Below are 22,088 nucleotides of genomic sequence, written 5' to 3'. Positions count from 1 at the left end.
ATAGACGAGCGGTGTTATAATAGTATCATTGAACAGTATCATTGAAAATATAAATAATAGTAAAATTCGCGAATTTCACGATTAGTCCTAGAATGAATAGAGACAGTTGATAGTAGAGTGCAAGGAGAGTTGATACAATTTTGTTTCTATGTCTGCTACGTAGTGATTGATCGCATCTGGAGGAAATAACGGTATGTGTCTTCGTATTTATGAATTCCAGAGGGTAATTGTTTCCTTTAATCGTATTTGTTTTGTTTCCTGCAAACGTTTCCTGTTGTGTGGAGCAAGTGCTTCGGTGTTACTTCCCTTACCCCAGAGGTCAGTCAGATAAAATAAATAAATACTTCAGTACAGAGATTAATAATCTAATGTCAGTTACTGGAGTAGACGTAAAAAACTATAAAACAATATATATCTGTTGTATTGTTTTTTAGAGGTCTAAATTAAATGTTAATTTCACATAAAATTATTAGCCGCTAATTATATTCATATAGGCAATTTTATTAGCAAAGTCGGTGTTCCGACTTCAAAGGATATGTTGATACATTTTACTGAAAACTTGGATAAACGTCAATCATTTCCAATGTCGCTATCTTATTAAATGATCCAAGAAGTTTTCTTGCAGCATACGTAATATTAGTTTTTTTTTAAATTTTTTAAGGATAGTACCGGTTACGTAAAATAACCCACATTTTTGCAATTGGATTACTCTAATATATGCATACTACGATAATATATTTTTCACGATTTCGTTTTACCCTAAAAAGGACAATTATATTAATTTCACTACTGGTCAATGATATTTAACGATTGAGCATTTGATTTTTTCTGAAATATATGTGAATCGCATTTTTAGTGGTGAGTTGATTATCGAAGCAGGCCCGTTAAAAAATTCGAGATGCAATCACATATTCATAAAATCGTGAGATAGACACATGCAAAGAAATCATTGACCTAGACATATTTCATTTATCCAGTAAGTAGTGTGCGTTACACCTTATTTAATGTCTCCACGAATATAATAAACGGGTACGGTCGTTTTGTCATAGATGTTTTCTGAACAATAGTAAAAAATCGGCAAATGACAAATGTCATGTGGCTCGTATTGCAGCGTGAAATACGTCTTCACACGAGCCGGAATGACGTCGTCATTTTCTTTTCGAACAAACGATAAGTGCACCACACTAAATTGATGTTTCTACTTGTAAAATAGAATATTTTTATTAAATATTACAGTGAACATTACATATCATTCTTCAAGAATTGTACAAGCGTTATGTACGATGAATTTAAAATACGGTTCATTCAGGGATAAGATAATTTTTATAAAAGATTTTTTCTAACGATTACTTTTTTCTCAATAAAACATTTTCTTCGTTTTTCGTATTACTAAAAATGACGAAGACACTTAATGGTAAAATCTTTGAAATGTTCAGAAATTTTTAATTTGTATCTCTTATTGTTGCAATTGAGAATAATTGTTTAATATATCATATAGCTTGTTGCCTTATAAAAGAAGTGTTAATCAAAGCAATTGTGATGATCCATTTGATTTTGTCATAGTCTTTATCCATCTCTAACATTGGAAATGGACACAAAAATGAAAAAAAGCAGTTTACAACATAAAAGAAAGATAATTAATTACTTTTTTCCTTCAAAAATAAAAACATTTTGAAAAAGCAGGTTTCCTTGAAGAACTTTTGAAATCAATCGAAGTTCATAAGATATGTGATATTCTCTTAGGACCAGAACTCTGGATAATGAGTATTAGGTGTAGATTGAAATATTACGCTACCGTACTCATAAGAGGTTATAGGAGGCAACCTTTCACCTTACCGAATACCGTATAGTTCAAGGAAAATTTCCTTGCGCTTAACTGTTGCGTATATGTTTTTCTAGTATGCTGTGAAACTCCTGCGCTATTGTATTTGCACAGACGTAATCAATGAACAGTTGAACTCTGATAAACTGCTTCCTAGATTATCCAATCATTGTCGGCCAGTCTCGAAATATAAGACTAATAGAGTTATTAACTTTAAATACAGTAATATCGTCTCAATAGTCTATGTTATCCTATAGTAGATCAAACAGAGTAAACTTTGACAAAACTTTCCTTTAAGCAATGCGCACATAGTTTATTCATAAATTCTTCAAACCCAGAACGCAGCTGCAATAATTTTAGAAAATGCAAATAAAATGTTTGGGAACATAATAAATACTAATTTTTCATACAATTTAAGTATTTTCATATAAATGTTATTATTTATTAGAAAATCATTTTTTTCTATAGTTTTATATAATATAGCTATTTTTAATTTGTTATAATATGTCATCGAATTTTGTTTTGATACTTTTATGTCACATATTTTTCTGAAGTACGAAATTGAATGAGAATTGTTTTAATTCGTTACGCTGTTGGTCGATTACATCTTTACAACAATTTCGCTCCTTTCACGTGTAACAATATCCGGTGACGGTAGCGAATCGTTATATTTTTTTGCTTGGATTTTCTAAGAAACTATCGAAGCACGCTTTCCTCCTTATTGTTTCACCCGACCATATTTTGCGCCACTATTATTACACGGTACGTTGAGTCGGACTACTGGAACTATCCTCTGATATTTAGGGCAAGTTCAACTCTTACCCAGTGTTGTTCAATCACTGTCAATCACACTAGTACCATAATAAATGGTTGATGCTTCAATTTTGAAATGGTACGAATGTTTTCGATTGTTGAATTTAATCATTTTTCACTACTAGTACTGGATATAATATTAGTTTATAAAGTAATTTCACTTCTAAAAGAAGAACTACTTGACCAATTTTAATAGCGAGTATTTATGTTTTATTTTACGTTGCGAGAACAGGTGATTTTTATAAATTTAATGTTATCAATAGAAAACAGAATTTGTTAGATTGCGCCTCAAACTGCAGTTGTTTAAAATAAATTGAAAAATGTTAGATCATGAAAAATACTGCAAGTTGAAAATTATACCTGTTTGAGAATTGAATTTGTCAAAAACTGGACCATAGAGGAAATGACTTCTAAATTTGCACTCGACACATCAAAATCTGCAATAACTGGTTATAATTGGAAATGTATTTTTTTAATGATTAACTGTACGAGAAATTCTTAATGGGATATTTCTACTGAAATGACCGTGCCGTAAAAAATCTGAATTTATGTTAAAGGGGTACAACTGCCTGAAAAATTTAACGGCACCTCTGTGTTCCATTAAAAGTTTAATACTTCCATATTGTCAATCTTTTTATGTTAAATTAGTCAAGATGTGGTAGATTAGAAAATAATGAAGGTGATTGAGTTATATGGAGCGTTTTAACTCACAAATCATTTAGGATGCACTTTCTCTTCATAATTTCACTTTAGCCTTTTGTACATCAAGAGATTTTTATCAGTCCAAATCTCTTCATTTTTTAAGTCCGTGGTCATTAAAAAGTTAGAGGAATGCAGAACTCTGCTGCCTAAGCAATGCAACATCTAAGCTGACCAATTTTTATAGAAGATGACGAATGGTTTAATTTTAAACAATAACTGCTCTTTCGTAACTGTTCACAAAAGTCTCGCTAAAAGTGACATTACATAAACAGAAATGGATGATGTTATAGGTAAAGCTATATTCTCTGTGACGAAAAAGAAACTAAACTTTCTCTTCATTTTTAAGTATTTCAGTAACGTCCAACATTTTTATAACTTTCATATCTTCAGACAAAATGGGATTTGGCATTTTCAAGTATAGTTTTATGTAATCTCCGACACAGAAATGAATAAATGATGATTTGATATGCGTTTAATATTCGAATTTGCTAAAATTGATACAAACTACGAAAATGCATTTAGTATAATTTAGCAGATTTTATACTGCAACATATTTACGAATAAATGAGTTTATTAACTGTTTCCAAATCGAAATGATTTTATGGTATCCTTAATCGTAACAAAATTAGTTGGACTGAACCATTTAATGATACTTAAGTAGTACTTTTACATTAACAGAATGTTCTTAACGATTCAAGCTAGAATTATACAATCGGTATAATTAAAATAGTGTCAAAATATTTATACTTATTTCAAAGTCTTCTTATTTATTTAGTGCATGAAACAATTATTTGTTTCTCAGGGAAACAATTTTTTTCGAAAATAGTTTAATAACTTTCATTTCTATTTTTTCAAAATCAGCAATATTATAATTTTATTTTTTACATATTACACATGCATAACAAATATTGCGTGAATACTGCAAAATAACATGCAAGTTTTAGTAATATAGATAATTCACAATCACAACACGGAAATCTTTCATCTCCGAAATTTTCAGATGTCATGAGATCGTTTCTGAATGTAATACTATACAATACGTATCTGGTTTGATCCGTTGTATGGCATTCCCATACATTTTACATTTTTCTTCAAGTACAACAGATGAGTAGATATAATGAATGGGTTTGTAAATTTGCATGGCAAAACATTGAGTCGATTTATGAAGATCAGATTTACTATATTATGCATCTGACCGAGGCGATTTCGAATACAAAAACCGGTTTCCGAATTTAACAAAATCGTCGAAATAAACTGGTTTTAAATACCGATTTTAAAAATTCGTCGAATGCACTCGTGCATTCAATATTCAATTTACTTTTACATCACATATTTAGTTTGAAGAGAGAGAGAGAGAGAGAGAGAGAGAGAGAGAGAGAGAGAGAGAGCTATTTAAACTGGGAATTATTATATTCACTATGCAAGGTTCGTTGAGTTATTAACATAGGTCGTATCTTAAATTAGGTTGAGAATAACCAAAATATCAATTTCCTTTTTCATTTTGATCACCTTTTGTTAGATTTTTTAGAAAATTCAAAATCGTGTGTTGATCTATTTTTGCGGTACAGAATTTGGAACGAATAAAATATATGAATATTTGTATATTGCAGCGAGAAGTAATTAATACTTCGTTCGTAACGCAGAAAATGACGAGTACCGTAATCCACGAAGCATACCTCCCAAATAACTGTAGAAGAAAATGCCGATCTTGGTCAAGTTAGCCACGTAGATGTAATGGGAACTGCGGTTTATTGAGAGATCTTATGAAACGCCTCTGCTTTCTAGAGAAAGACTATTTTGATTGCTATTGCAAAGACACGTGAGCGCAGGATCAACCAAATGTATTACTCACTGATGAAAGAGATCATTGATTATTCTGGAATTTCGCAAGGCAAGCCACTGAAACCGAGTGAAGTAACGGAAATTATGTGACAGTCGGGCAGGTTGATAGATGTCTGCATTAAGATATACATGTTATAACTACTACCATTGTTGTTTCTAATAGGACGAAAATTGAATAAGAGTCCAATAAAAACATCAATACGGACGTGTGCATTTAAACGTCATAATCAATAGAAAATTTACGGATCATGATATCGAATAGTAAAAATCATGAATTTACCACGATTTATTGCTCTTATATAATTCAAATGATTTCGTGAAATGTGAACATTTTAATTGACAAATCGTACAAACATAGGTAGCTATTTCTTCAGCTCTGTGGAACCTTTTACGGCTACGCAGCGATTTGCCTCCTAAGAAAATAGGAACCATCTGTATCCGTAAACCTATCTTTCATTACTGATTATCTTTCATTAACATGTTAGCTACAATAAAGTACGGTAATAAAAGTAATATCAATAATGTGAATCTGATTTTACATTCCTCATTTATTGTACTGAAGTTGCCATTTTCTACTGCAGGACGTTATGCGACGAAATTTAGAGGGATACCATTAACTATTCAAAATATTGCATACATAAAATTGTCAGTTCGAGAATTTACCGCGGTTTTGCACCTAAACCGTAGTTTTAAATACTTCCTATTATATAATAATATTCCTAATACTGTTACTCTTACCTACAATGCGTGGAATTTCTATCTCCCCAACTTGAGTAATTTTCGTCGAGTAATATCATTGTGAAGAAATAAATTTATATATTGATATTAATGTAAAATTTGTCAACACTCCACTTTAATGTACCAATTATTCTTGAATGTTCTATCTTTGTACTTTCTGCACCTGCTGTGTAAATTAGTATGTTTAATTAATTTTTGCTTTCCGTTATTGTCTTGAGAAGAAAAGAAACTTGCATCGTGTTGTCTTTTACTTCGCCGATTCGCATGTGGTATGACATCGATGTCACCTATTGCGAGACGGTTTGTATTACTCCTACAATGCGATCAGCCATGGTATCAAGCCATTGAAGGCATCGTCGTGTAACAAGATACATGTAATTTCGTGACAAGCGATCTATAACGTTCCTTTAAAACGTTTCATTTCCATCGCTTGCAATAGAATTCCGAGACGCATCAAAGATTGTACCGTAATGTGTACATCAGACCAGATTGTTACTGCAACCCAGCGTGTAATTTACCGCACGGTAGCACGAGCGGATGCTAATACACGATGCAAATTAGATGTTCGATTGGGCTAACAGTTAGGTGAGGAATGCGTGACGATATCCTAGCTAAGTACGAAATTTGAGAATTCAGGTATTCTATTATCAGTGCTGCGAAAGAGTTCATTCATTGCACTGCGTATCGTTGGCACAAACTCTCTTCAAGAGTCGTTATCAGCTTTACATTTCGTCCAAGTTCTTACCTTCAGACATCATCTTCAAATGCTATTACAGTTCATGAATGAATGAAAAATGTAGGCTCTGTGTTCTGTTAACGTGAATGTCTCTCACAGACTTCTGTATTGTAAATATATTCAAGAAAGTATAAAGTTTCAATTTTGAAAGCACTTGAAATTCTAATAGTAATAGTTATGTTTCTTGCCTAGAAATTATTTTATATTAATGATCTAACAGAATGATAAAACATTAATTAACGATGCAGTTGGGAACTTAATTGTGCGGATTGGCAGACACAAACAAGGAACTATATCAGACGCTTTATTGCATCATCATGTTTCTTCGTAAACGTGAAGAAGCGGCAGCAGCGAAATTTTGACGGCAACAAAAATGTAACGGTTGCGTCAGCAATATTATAAAATCAGTTGACAGAAGTCACGTATCCATCGATAGCAGTCACAGTATAAAGAAAACTCAAATAACTCTGCAGAAAAAATAGTCGCAACCGTAAAAGGATTAAATCTTCTAACCTGCGACTAGACTGCGAATGTTGTCCAATTATAGCAGAAGTTGAGTAGGTGTAATGTAAAACAGGAAAAACAAATATTGATCCATTTTTATTGCCAGAATTTGAAATTGAATTAGAAAGCAGCTATGTACATATCGTCGTTCAGCAGTAAGAAAGCTCAAGAATGAAAAGAAATTGTGAGTTGGCTATTATGTTTTGCAATTAATGCAGGCAAGTCTTATTATGCATACAAATCCTCCCAATTTATTGATGGTGTTCAAATTGCTATTGATATCGAAGTTAAAACCAAATGATCAGGGTAGCATTAAATATTAGATCCAAAGTGGTCGTAAGAATGTCAAGCGTGAAGTTTAGAAAGGTGCCTCACATCGAAACTAACCTCAGAAGTTAAACACATTAAACCATCGACGCAGCATTAATCAATACCCATTCTTTAGATTGCATTTACGACTTTCTTTAGGTTGACACTCAAACATGAAGATCATCAGCCACAAAATTTAAAAAATGATGAATTACATTCCAGTATTGTAAATCGTACTAATCCCCACGGGTTAGGAATCTCCCATGTCAGTTCGAGTCACTCCAGTTGTTCAGAATGTGTTAAATTACTTTATAATTTCTTTTAATTTTAATTAATGTTAGCGAACACGTGCAGTGTACTTCGAAAGCAGAGTAATTATTAAGTGCATTTCCATACTTCTAGGAAAACGTCACACTTGACATACGGAAGATCTTACCATTTTTTCGTTGTTGACGATAGTGATAATGATGGTAATTGTAAAATGAGGACATGAGGAAGCATTTTTACTTGTATAGTATATATAATCAACGACATATATATATTGTGGTATTTATGTCTAATTTAACTTGAATCTTCAGAACGAATGATAATAATAAGACGAAGAGAAGAACGTTTAATAAAGATTTAGTAAACACTTAATGAGCATTTAATGCGACGTATTTATCCTGTAGCAGTTTTACACGTTTCTAAGGTTAGCGATACACGAGCGTCAAATCAACGGACGTTGGTTATTCCCTTTTTTTATTGATGTTAACCAAGGAAGATTTGTCCTTGTTTTTAACTCGAAGAACAAGGTAAAATAATCGATTTCCGACATTTGACGCTCACGTTCCTCCAGACTTATACAAGAAATATGTTTTTAAGGCACATGAAAACTCCCTATGCACATGACGCGTTTGTAATTTACACTTAATTTATTATAATTTAAACAAGATCTGTGTTTTTGCCAATATCGGGAAGAGTGAATGCATTTATGTTATAAGTACTCCCATAAGCGAAGGATAGATTTTTAGATTACATATCAATTAACGCTTCTTTTACCGGAACGTATTATGGATGGACTATAGTAGTTTTTGAACAATTATTTAAGAAATCCTTAATTGCTGATCTTCGGGTAGGTAGTTTATCTCTTCTGGCAGATAAAATGCACTAATCCAATATATCTCTGATGAGCGAGCGACATTAGTCGAATTTTGGAAAAAGTAACATAAGTCATTGTTTAATTAAATAATAAAAAGTATATTTACTAATTTATTTAGATTTTGTACACATTTTTTTAGTCAATCATTTTCTATCATTTTCTATAAAAACGTCTCTGACAATTGTTATAATTGTGAATCGAGCAACCGGTCATTTACTCGTGGTAAGTTTAGCATTAATGGCTTAATTTTCTATTCGCACGGTGCAGAGATTACTATGCAGATTGAACGCTATGAATTACGTTCATTAAACGTAGCGTTCTGCTAATCGTAAGAAGTTTTAAAATTTTACTAAAATTGCGGCATGAAGCAAGTCATCCGCTCGTGTGCGTCGCCCCACGTGATTTCACTTCTTTTGGAATCGTCAAAAGGTTGTGAAAGCACAATCTGGTTTAAGTTCTCGGTGCAGTAACAGTAAGAAATGTGCGTCATACTTGTTTCTATCCCACCTGGGCGTGCACGCAAATGGAAAGTCTAGAATCACAGTTCCTCCTCAGTAAATACGCTGCCTGTGAACTTTATGTCGAGCAGTCGTCGATTCGTCCTTGCGGTTATTATGTTTCCGTAAACTCGCTATACCGTGGACAAAACAATATGATATCCAGTAGCCCTGATGTCGAAATAAATGTTTACAGTTTTTACAGAATTTCATTTCCTGTTTCTATGCATTAAATGAACCATGGAAAATAGTTTCTTATGCCTTCTGACAACTATAATACCTAAAACTGTATATCCAACCAAAATTAGATAAAAACTTATTGAACTATTACACAATGCATGCTCCTGGTTTCAGTTACGAAACTTTGAGAAATGGACTATTCTACAGTATAATAGTTTCATTGTTATTTAATAGTTTTTGTTTGTTTGTAACAAAAGATATTTACGATTCTATTCAATAAATAATTTCATTAACATTTGAAAGAAACAAACCGTATAGACGGTAAGTGGAAGAAGATTAATTTTTATTGTATTTTATATTAGTCTAGTGTGATTGATTTTGTCGAAATCCGTTGTTTACCGAACTCCTAAAATATTGAATGCAATACGCATCACGTTTAAATCAATAAACGTAAACGAAAATGATTGCACCAAATAACAGTGATTGCCAAATTTCAGAAATCGTTTACGCTCCAAATACCGAAAAAATGACAGAAACCAAACGCATCCATGCATTACTACTTTCTCTCAAACATTCGATACGACCAAAGTGAAATAGTATCAATACCGTTTCATAGAAAACCATTGTCCTATTGTCCTATTGTACCACTGTATAAAAATTGTCTGCATCAATTGCAGAACATAGGAGTCAAACACAAGCTTTGATCGTTTATTAATCATTTTAAAAAGTTCGAGATTCTCAGTTTCTTTTAATATGTCCACTGTTTTAAATTATACCTAGCCATTTTTGCCATAAAATACGCAATCTACCTATGTCTGGCCACAAACTGTAAAAGTGACCATACTATTCGCTTGTTCATTTGTACTACTGGCTAACGATTTCACTAGTTTATGAAATTGTCCTTGCGCAACGAGAATATTGGAACGGTTACAACAACATCGTACGAACAAGTTTCGAGGAACATTCATGTTGTGATTTACAGTTAAGAAAATTTGTCGTATAGAGTCTAATTTTCAACCTATTTCTTTCGTACTGGTAATATTAAGTCTAATATGATTTTGTAGACTATTTCTGCATTGTATCACTGGTGCTGTGTTGAAAATACATGATTCTGACGAAATTTCGTAACGATTTATGATAATCAGATTACGAATCTCCAGGCAGAATCATGCCGCTTTGATATTCGTTAATTTCTTTAATCAATTCAGTAAACTGTATGTAATACTCTATAATTCTTTAAATTGCTCTAATATTTCAAACTGGAGCTACTCTATTTTCTCCTAAGTCTATCAAATCTAACGATACTAATTCATAGGAATGTACATAATCAAATGTCCTTGAAAGGAATGTTAAAAATTAAAGCGTGACATTTAAAAAATAATTACCACATAGATAATAGCATGCTTAGGAGAATAATGCAAAATGTCAGAATTATTCCGTTGAAAAGTAAACTAGTTGTCAGCAAGAAAATAAATGTCACTGAATCTCATAAGAACGTAACATTGTAATTCGCAAAAAACTTTGTTTTCTGTAACTTCTACAGGCAATAAATAAATGGCAAAAATGCTATCCATGCGCTGCATCTGAAATTACGAACAGAATTATGTATCTTAACATAAATGCCTATTTATTTGCAAGTTTTTATACGAAACTTTTTTTCAATGTCATAATCAGTGTTAAAAAGGATCGATTTTTAATGTAATATACTTTATAGAATAGATAATAAGAGCAGTAAAAGATGTTCTTAGTGTCATTTACGTCTAATAACTTTCTATTAAAGTCAGAAATAATTACAAATAAATTACGAACATTTGTTATGACCTACCACTATTAGTATAGTAACATGTTATCGTTTAAAATTGTTAAAGTATAGTTACCATGTCAGTCTACGATTTATCTCGAATTCATTAAAACTGTTGTTGTTTTCTATAAAAGTAATCGTTCTTCCGTTTAATACGTACTTACGCAAATTCAAAGAATCCCAATGTATACGGTACAATTACTACTGGAATGTGTTGTTTATCTGTCTAGTGCAATAATTACTTTTTTTCACTTGTCTCAATTTTTTACATTCTATATGTACATACGTGTTGTCCATCTGTTCGTAATTAACTACTATTTGCGTCTGCTGTCACCTATTAGTTAATTAATGTCGCTATTTTTCTACGACACGACGTAGGAATTTCCCATAATTGCTTTGCTGTGTTGGACGAGATACCCTAATCTATGGGACACCATCGCAGGTTCTCCCCCTGTCTGTATAAGAAATGATCCCCCCTTGTGGCAGCTGGTACAATTTATTGTGTTGTCCAGCTATAATCCTGCAATCCGCAGAAACATCGCTGCGACCCAAAATAGAAGAATCTCTAATGGGCGAACGAAAGGGTAGAAGTTGAATTTTGGCTAAATAATATAAATGATCGTGTGAAGAAAAAGCTGAGTGTTCTTAAATCAAATACGATGTTTGTTTTGATAGAGGAATGAGAGAGAAGATATATGGCTAAATCTAATATTTTATATAACACGTATATATCTTTCGTTTATAACTTATATAAACGAAAATATATCTTTTTGCTCATCTACCAAAGACATGCAATAATGGACATTGCAATAGTTCTTAGGATAATAAAATTTTTGTTTAAAGTTTAAACATTTTAATGGCTTTATTTGAAATGAACGTTGATCTATTACTCACTTACGGTATTGTCTTTTAATTAGAAGAATGCAATTCATTCACTAATGTCTTTAAACTAATCGTAAATACGATTTTTGTTTTATTTTATCTTAGTGCCTACATTAAGCATAGGTACTAAATTACATTTTCATAAATTACAAAACCGATTTATCCATGACGAGGTTAGAATCATTAATTAGTTTAAAGATGATACGGTTCAAGAATTACAAATGCTATAGCAGGATAAATATAGTTTAGGCACATTATGTCTCACCTGGCAGTCGTTAATCTGACTAATAATTACTATGCTGAATGCTAATAATGCATTCGACAGAACTAGTGTAAATTAGTGCAGACATATTGGAATTGCAAAATTAAGCATAACGTGCTTATGGTAATAACATAATTCTGTTATTTCAATAGACAGTGTGGAAAGAGAATGTCCAACTTGATGGATTGTAAAAAATGATATGAAGCAAGAATACGTTACGAATGTTCACCAATGAATTGCGTTCTCCAATATTTAATAGTGACTATCACCATCACTGTAATTGATACTATTCAAAATGATGCACACAACAGGGATTTAATAGGATATTGCAATTAGGTGTTTTAGTTACAATCGTATAACGTTTTACTTTCATAACCTTTATTTAATTAATTATTAGTTCATTCCACTGACATTGCTGGTACAAATATGTGTACTGCTAACACATCGAGAAAGGCTATTTATATTCGAAAGAAAAATCAATGCCTGCATAAATGAGTGAGAGGAGTCTGAACTTGTTCCATGACACCGCAAGGCCGTATGCAAACTAGATAAAAACAGTATCGGGTGTTGAATTAGAATGTATATATAACTGTTTCGTTTGTATATTTATTTCCACTATCTAAAAATTTCATTGATCAATGGACGAACCACATTTCAGCAGTTGCCAGACTCTACAAATTAAGAAAAACATTTCTCTAAAGTGAAATTATGCTGAAATTGTACTTATTTCTGACAGAGCTTATAACAAATTAGACCAGCTTTTTATAAAAATTTAATTCTCTTTTATGGATAAAATAGGTATTTTTTGAGTTTTTGTTGTTAGTTCAGATGAAAAATTAAAAAACGTGCGTTTCTTTATCTTTTTTTGTTATTTTAAGTAAAAGCAAAATTGGAAAGAAAAATATTTCAATAATTGTTCAGTGAACTAGTCCACCTAACATTTCCAAAAAATTCGTTTCGTTCAGTTCGAAAAGAGTTGTTCTGTTTTGAAAGTTTCTGAATATTAGTCACTGTATTTCCACTATTTATTCTCGACTGTATACTAATTTTTCGATATATTGCAATATTATAATTAAATCAGAGAAATGCGTCTTGGGACTTTCTCAGACGCGGAACCATGTACGTCGTGAGTAAACACTAAGTACGTGTGCTAATAAGTAGTGAAAGTGTAAGTGCTACCAGTTTTCGTAGTTGGTTCTTTTTTGCTTCAAATTCTCCATGTTTATATCGTTTCACTTGACCTTTATTTCTATAACGTTCCTCGACTGAAACAAAAATTGTTTTCACACGTCCTTACCAAAAAAAAAGAACAATTTCACTTTTTATGACATCCAATTTCAAATTAGTTAATTTCTCGAACTGTGACCTCGTCGGTTGCAGTTTCGTACAGTTAGTATATTCAATTCTTCAACCATACTACTCGTAGAAAGTATTTGTCCATTAATTTAAGCGTCTATAATAGCTTTTTCTATTAGTGAAAGTAATACCACGAAATAACTGGCTTATGTTAACACTTATGTTAATAATTGCATACCCATAACAAGCGGTGAATAGCACATTTGCCTTTTTCTAAATGTTTTGGCTGAAACAAATCCTTCTCCAAAAATATTGTCTTTCTGTTTACCATATTACTATTGCGCTTGTACAGTCAGTCCCATAAGTATTCGTACCCTCGTTGCTTATAAGAGTTGAAATCAAGGGACGCATGTAAGATTTTGCAATATACTTTATATTATGAATGAACATATATGTATAATGAATAACTATGTATAAAGTTTATTTATATCAAATTATAACATAATTGATTAACTAATAACAAAAATATATTGATTTTACTCCTCGCAATACGTAATAACAGTCCACAAAAGTATTCGTACCAGTGTAGATTTTTTTAAACAATCGCATATTAGAGTACCTTTTTTACTTTATATTAATTTTCTAGTATTTAGTGGGTTCACCTTTATGTCTTATTATATCGTTTACTCGATTTGGCATACTTTCTATCAGTTTTAATATGATATTTTGTTCAATACTATTTCAAACTTCCAAAATTTTGTTTTTTAGCATTTGTTTATTGAAAATTTCATGCTCGTGTAGTCTTTTATCTATTTGCGCCCATTTTTCTATAGGATTTGCATCTGGACTCTGAGGAGGTGTATATAAAAAATGGGGAACGTGTTAAAGTATCCACACACGAACAATCTGAGCAGTATGCTTCGGGTCGTTGTCGTGTTGAAAATAGTAGTCATCTTCCAGACCAAGCTTAATTGCACTTGAATGCAGATTTTCTTCGAGTATATTTTTATACTTTATCTTATATACAGCCCCACACCATCACGGAGCCTCCGCCGTGCTTTACAGTTGGTTGTACATTTTTTAATTCTAATACTGTATTTTGGTTTTCTCCAAACTTTTCTTCTTCCGTCACATCCAAAAATGTTAAATTTCGACTCATCTGAGAAAACAACTTTCTTCCAATAGGTATTACTTTGATTTCTGTACTCCTTCGCAAATGCTAATCTCTTTGTCCTGTTAATTCTGCTAATGAAGGGCTTCTTCCTCGGTGTTCGACCATGAAAATTTTCACTTCTCAATATTCTTTGACAAGTTTCAGCAGAAACCTTCTTATTGAACATGTCATTACATATTATAGCTAATTTAGGCGCACTAATTCGAAGATTTTATTACACTGCACGTATAACAGTATTTCTTTCTCGAACTGTTCAAATCTTTGGTCTTCCAGTACGTTTGCTATTTAACAAACTATAACTTGTTTTTATCCGTTTAATGATGAATTGAATCGTCGATTTACTTCTGTCTACTATTTTTGCTGTCTCAACATAACTTTTGCCTTCCTGGTGTAATTTAAAATTATTTTACGCTCTTCTAGAGTAGTCTCGGACATTTTTCGACTCATTTCTGATTATTGATGTTATTCTGACAAAGTTTCGAATTAGATAACTTTGTTGGCATTCACCCAACCAACTGTGGAAATTATTTCCGATGTAAAATGACGGTGTAACAAAACAAAATCGACTCTGCTAAGAATGGAATACTTTTGTGGACTGTTATTACGTACTACGAGAATTAAAATCAATATAATTTTGTTACTAGTTAATCAATTTTGTTATAATTTGGTATAAATAAACTTTATACATGTGTTTATTCATAATGAAAATTTTATTGCAAAATCTTACATGCGTCCCTTGATTTCAACAAATTTCTCTTATAAGCTATGAGGGTACGAATACTTATGGGACTGACTGTAGGTAGTAGATTTCTAAAGCTGTTTATCTCTATTTTGCCTTTAAAGTCTGCTTTATCTTTACATTGAAAAATTGCAAAACTATTTTAGATAATTTTACACTGACCTTTATTTATGGGAATACAAATTTTTAATTTGTCGACCACCATAGAAAAATTTAAAAACCAACACTTTTGTCAAGACACTGCAATTTCTTAAATGAAAGTTGTCACTAGACTTTCGAATAATAAAGGGTTTAAGTAATACCACAGAGGTATTTATTGTTTTCTGAGTAAAGCACCAAGTTCTGCGAGCCTACGCATTTTTAGGCACATACTTTATTCGTTATTGATTGTGATAAGGCCAGACGGTTTCCTTTATTGTAATAAGCCATTTTAAATACTTGTATTTAAAAACTTTTTAGTTATATATACCTTTATTTTATTTTTTTTTCTTTATTGATTATGTAACCTCAATTATACCCTGTACGATTTAAAGAATCTTATTTTGATCACACTAATTTCCTGGTCACGCTAGAGTATTATCTAATTGTAAGAATAACATACTGTATTGACGTACTGTATGCATATTAGACATACAAATGTCCTTATAATCCATGTGATTCTGGATTTACAAGAATTACTAAGATCGTCGTTTATTATCTTATTAAAATTTTCTTTAGTTAAACATTTCCTCTTAAATTAGCCTCTTTAATCCTATCTTAGAGTGGTATAACACCTGCTTAATTATCAAGCTTCTACATACGTCAGTCAATAGATATGTATTAAAAAGTTAGTTTCCTCTATTTATTGCTTTTTCACCTTGGAATGATCTGTCAAATCAACATATTAAAAGAGATGTTTCTTGAATGATATTTAAAATTTTGTTACAAACACAGGTCCTTGAAGGAAAACAATATAAAAAATATGAAATTGTATGACGTGAGCGAAGACATTTCTTTATGCAAGTCAGTTTGGTCGATCGTTTATGGAATAATCTTAATGACAGAAATGATGTAAGTGGCAGAGAATCGTTAAACGTTTAAGCTAATTACGTAATATAAAAGACAAACAACTTTCTTTTACATAACGAAGGATAGCTGTGCACATGTGTTACTATGATCCCGAAATAATAGTTAGACTCAGAAGATTTAACTTATACTGTTATTAACTGGAGAACAATAAATTCAAGATTTATTGTAATTAATACGATCAAACCCTAGCTAATTTTCAATCTGCTTCATTTCAATACTATTTTTTTTTTATTTGTTGTATTATTGAAACTCAGCAAAAATATTTAATGAAGTATAACATAATTTAAAGTAAATATTTTGTTTCCTAACATAATTTTGACATGGATTGAAAGAATGAAATTTCGATAAAATAATTGTGCTCGTTTCTCTACAGAGTTTCTCCAATTTCTCAGTTACGAAGTATTCTTTAGTCATAAAGTAAACCATGTTGCTAGAAAGTACGAAATAGAAGCCCAAAGAAAGAAATATGTTGTAATTGCTTCTTTAACATATGAATGAATGCTTAAGTCCATTCGTCAATACGGTATTTGACTATTAAATGGTGTATTTCCCAGATACCTCTTTTTCCGAAATGCTAAAACAATATTTTCTAATTATTTTCGTATGTACACTGGATCATTCTATGACTGGAAATCTGTTAAAAATTCGTGTTTCAATGCATTTCGTAATTTTCCTGTATAATTCTTTAAGAAAATCACATAAAGAAGGATAGAAATTAAGATTATTAGAATTAAAATTTATTCATCTTTGTAAAGGATTTAGTTGTCTATTTTCCTACCGCAGTTGCCTTCATTCGATATAGTATTTACAAACATTAATCGTTGTGTACTATGTATTAGACGGAATGTTTTCAGCATTAGCGATCTCTGTAAACACTAACTTTGATAAATAAATAAACACACAGATAAACGAACTTTAAAGTTGATTTTCTTGAAAACGGTGCTCCCGATAAAAAAATATTATACCACATTTGTTTGTTTTTTTCTTCATGTATAATCTCACCCTCTACTCTAATCAACGCATTTAGCTGCATGTCGAATATATCTATGTTTTGAAAATAAATTGTTAGAACATTCTAACATTTATATATACATTTTCGTTGCTTATTTGCTAGAAGTTTATTATCTAATTTGACAGTTATTTCTTTTTGTGTTTCAGAAAAGGACAAGACGATTTTTCAAAGTGGCGCACAGTGAGTAAAGGTGGATCATAACGAATTTTTATGAATAATTGCATAAGAGAACGGAGGGAACCATCCAAAATAAAAACAGAAGTCTATACAATTGAAATAAAACTAGTGAAATAAGCTACTGATCTGTTACGACACAAAGAACAACACATGCCTTTCGACAACGTTTCAAGGACGAGTCATGTGTATTTCCAAAAACAATGTTCTGAGAAGTGCCGTGAGATAACACTTTCCACACGTAACACATCGTAGATTACCTATGACAAGATTTCTACGGTGCAGTGACGACAAACAGAGCACAGAATATCCAGTTATTCTACGTATCCTATTTTGCCAGGGGAACAATTAAAGAAACCCATTCGGATTATCGTTCTCATGATCTTGAATACTACCAATTATCTTAAATCATTGCAGTGTGAATGGTATCATAGGACTTTCACAAAAATACGTTTACGAGCCAATTAGTTGGTGTACACGTCTGGAGCAAATTTCAAGACTTGTTTGACGACTGATTTCTCAAAAAATTTCAACATGAAGTTAATAGGGTCGTTGTTTGGGATCAGGTCGCCCAAAACGATGGGCAGACAGTACATGAAAGTAGGAAGGAACGCTCTTTTCGGTGTAAGGACAGATCAGCAAGATAGCCTGTGCACGGACAAAGTCCCTAAGCCTCTGTCATTTCTACTTACCCACTCCGGGAAACTTAAACACGGTAAGTCTTTTCTTATTGAATAATATTAACTAGAACTGAGTATCTGTTATTGGGTCTACTAAAATTTAAATCAAATATAAAATGTATTAAAATTCAAGTCAAATATAAAGTATACTATACTCAACTTAAATATAAGATGTACTAAAGTCAAAGGAGCTGTGTTTACAGTCGCCTTACAAGTCGCATTAAAAGTCGCCCCAATATCATAATCGTAATGTTAAAAATGGGGTAATAATGCGAGTGTTTCGAATAATTACAATAGAAAGATTTTGTTACAATATACCTTTGACAATAGTTAAGCACATAAAATACTGCGTTTTTTTTATACTGTGTTTCACATAATTTTTAAATCTGTTTAATTTAGCTACTTGTCCTCCGATACTAACACATTTCCCGAGTATTTGCAATTTTCTCGTATTCTTCTTTTCCCCTTTTCATGTTTTAATTTCTGTAATATTTTTCGACATTTAATGTCTCAACGAATCGTAGAAATCCATAAAAATCCATAGAACATTGAACGTTTTAGTTCTGAGAAAAACAAACGTCTCTTCGGGATGAAATTACAAAACGGTACTTCGTCGTCCGTGTCTATACGGCTGGATGCTAGCGACTCATGATTATGTCAATCACTGTTAAGGCGCAGGACGAACTCCGAACTCTCCTGGCCGTAAAGAGAAATAGTGAGGGAAAACGGAATGATGGTGCGACGTAAAAGGCGCACTGGCATCACAATTCTAATAGTGACATAGAAGTTATGTCTGCATTATGAATTCGATGCGCAAATGAAAATCTCGTAATTCTTCGTGACGTGGTAGATTAAATGAGTTACAATCGTACACGACCTTAAACAACAATGCACAATGTACTACCGTATTAAAAGTATTGTTTACAACTGTTTAAAAAGTATAACATGATTTGTTTTCACTAAGTGCACGTAATGCGGGTTGTTTTATGTTGATATTTGTGATACTATTCGTGTCATGGTTTTCTAAAACGTTTTATGTCATAATGTTATGACCATAATAACTGAAGAACTTCGAACAATATAGGGAAAACGAATTACGAAATTTTCATTGGTACATCGACTTCTACAACTCCAAAAATTCTTATTAAAAACCGGAGACATACTAAAATTGTCAGTTTATTTATAACAAAATGATAGATTTACCTTTTTATGGTATATGGGGGAGTACTGATCTAGGGCTAAAGATGGTTAACAAAGGTTTCTAGGCACCCTCGTCTGCGACACTCGCTAACCAGACCTTCCATACGTGTTAAGCAATATAGCGTCGAGCTACTTATCATTCCCAACTTTCACTTACCAGTCTCTTGTAAATATTCGTGTGACAACCGATAGTTGGAGGATGACCCAACGCGGTCACCAGCTACTGGGGGTGGGATTGAAATTCGCGTAGGGATGTACACATGTAATATTCAGAAAGACAATCTTCGTGGAAAAAGCGTATCTTCAGTCTACAGTAGTTTGGAGTCCACAGTAGTTCAGAGTTTACAGTAGAGGCATGGTTTTAGCAAGATGTTGTTGCACATTAGAACAAGCTATTGAAGCAGTTCGTAACGTAAGGTCGTTTCGCGAAGGGAAAACCCAACTGTGTGTCCGGATTAAACCGCACTATCATTTTCGGGGCGGAGTTATCTGCAGAATAAGATTCATTGGAAGATAATATAGCCTTTAAACTGACACTGATATTAGGAGGAATGTGTGCACGTGTAATTAACAACCTTCACTCTCAGTTCAAAGAATATCAGAACAGTAGTGACCAACATTTACGTAACACTGTTACCGGTACATAAATTCCTATATACTCCAGTTTTACTCCGGTATGATAAACACCTGAAATATTTCGTAACATTTAATTTATCCTACATTCGATCCACGAGTATCCTTTTTGGACAACGTGTATTTATTTCTCACCAGAGTTTAAAAAAAAAAAACCAGTTTTGTAACGACGTGTAATTTTGAAGTCTGTTTTGTGCTTCTTGAAATAGCTCATTAAAATTTCTTGGTGACATTTCGTCTTTGGAATATTATGCAAACAGTGAAGAAAAGTCGAGACTGACAATGGAGTATTACTAATGTAGATAAACTATAGTATATTATTTTATAAAAAATGTAATATTTCGTTACACACGTTAATAATATCTTTGCAGCAGCATTAAAGCCCTGGAAAAATGTGTCAACATCATGTGTAATACAGTTGGTATCGTTTCCTACAGAGTGTCTTTATTCTTTTTCCATAGAAGGTGAAGTTTGGTTTGACCTGTTGTACATGCAATCTTTAAGAGACATAACATATATATCACCGATGTCTGGTAGATTTCCTTTTTCTATTTTCTACAGGAAATAGAGATGAAAGTGTGTTAGCAAATGTAAACTACTCTACTACCATCGCGCTGTGTACACTGTGTCAAAGAAAAATAGGTCGGTCTCGTGTCGTTAGCTTCCGTCCAGTTGATAAGCGACGCAATCACTTAAAAATGAAAAATTATGGAAACATGAAAATTAGAATTTTCCGCAACGTTAAATAGAAATTATGATTTATACTACAATTGTACGCACCGAAAAGACATAAATTATAGGAACGAGTAATCATGTATGTTCGTATTTCAAAGAATACAGCGAATTGGAAAGCCTGCTACCGGGGGATTAAAGGAAATGGTGGGGCTCGTCGGAATGTGCCGGTGAAACTCACCCAAGTGAAGGCGTTAAGGCGATTTCAAGATCAGCTGAATTTTTTCAAACCGCTCGCGGTGCACGTACGTTTTCTACGCAAAAGACAGGACGTGACGAGACGAGTTCAACGACCTCGCGCGATACACGATTTTAATGACAGAAATGAAAACACGAGGCTAAGTTACGGACCTTTGAGAACCCTTCTATGAAATTGAACTGCTCAAAAGATAAAATCTAAAATTTAGAAAATACAGTCACGATCAATGTGAAATGCGTATACATATAGGGAACGTTTGTAGAAAACTTTCTACGAAGCTATACATATCTGCTTCCTTTTACCCCGGAATAATCATACTTCCTTCCTTCTTCCTGCATCGAGATCAGGAAGAAATTCTTAACTCTTCTAGAGAAACTTGAATTATCGTAAGAACTTCTCGTTTTCTCCATCGTAAGGAATGCACTTGTTACCTCGTTTCAGCTCAAGTGCCGTTTCAACTAGCAAGCTTGATTGCCGATATAGAACATTCTTTCAGTGAACTTGAAATAATAGTTTCCTTACGCTTAATGTTTTGCGGTATTGCACAGCCCATGGAGTAGTTGACATCATAACAAAGGTGAAGCAAAAGAAAAAACTAAACGGTATTTAAGTGTTTATTACTGCTTTCGGTATCTAGAGAAACGACACAATTCTTTATCGAGGTATACAAATTGTATGCAAAGGAGAATAGTGTTAATGTAAAATATCTATGTGTTTTATATGCAAATATAAATGCATATGTTCGACAAAATATTGTTTTTAAATGCACAATCAAAGTAATAAGTTTGCACAATCAAAGTTATAATGCAAAGACACTATGTTTATGAATTAGCAAGGTGCGCGTTTGCTACTAAATTATATCATAGTACTCGAACAAAGTTCCACAAGTAATTAATGTCAAATAAAAAAAGTCTGCAAATTATTTTACTAAGTTATCTATGTAAATAATTAT

At 32.4% G+C, this 22,088-nt stretch overlaps 1 protein-coding gene across 2 annotated transcripts in view; it reads left to right on the top strand.

Moving 5' to 3' along the window:
• Dsb (scavenger receptor class B member debris buster) overlaps positions 1-22,088 on the top strand; it is a 47,040-nt gene that overhangs the window by 1,105 nt on the left and 23,847 nt on the right. For both annotated transcript variants that reach the window (XM_078179352.1, XM_078179360.1), the window contains one exon: positions 17,665-18,407. In XM_078179352.1, the coding sequence (XP_078035478.1) occupies positions 18,227-18,407 (181 nt within the window). In that variant the 5' untranslated portion in view covers positions 17,665-18,226. The remainder of the gene's footprint in view (positions 1-17,664; positions 18,408-22,088) is intronic.

The sequence above is a fragment of the Augochlora pura genome, chromosome 1 (genome assembly GCF_028453695.1).
Source record: "Augochlora pura isolate Apur16 chromosome 1, APUR_v2.2.1, whole genome shotgun sequence".
NCBI classification, from domain to species: Eukaryota; Metazoa; Arthropoda; class Insecta; order Hymenoptera; family Halictidae; genus Augochlora; species Augochlora pura.
Note: the sequence above shows the minus strand (reverse complement) of the source record. Positions and strands in the feature narration are given on the sequence as shown.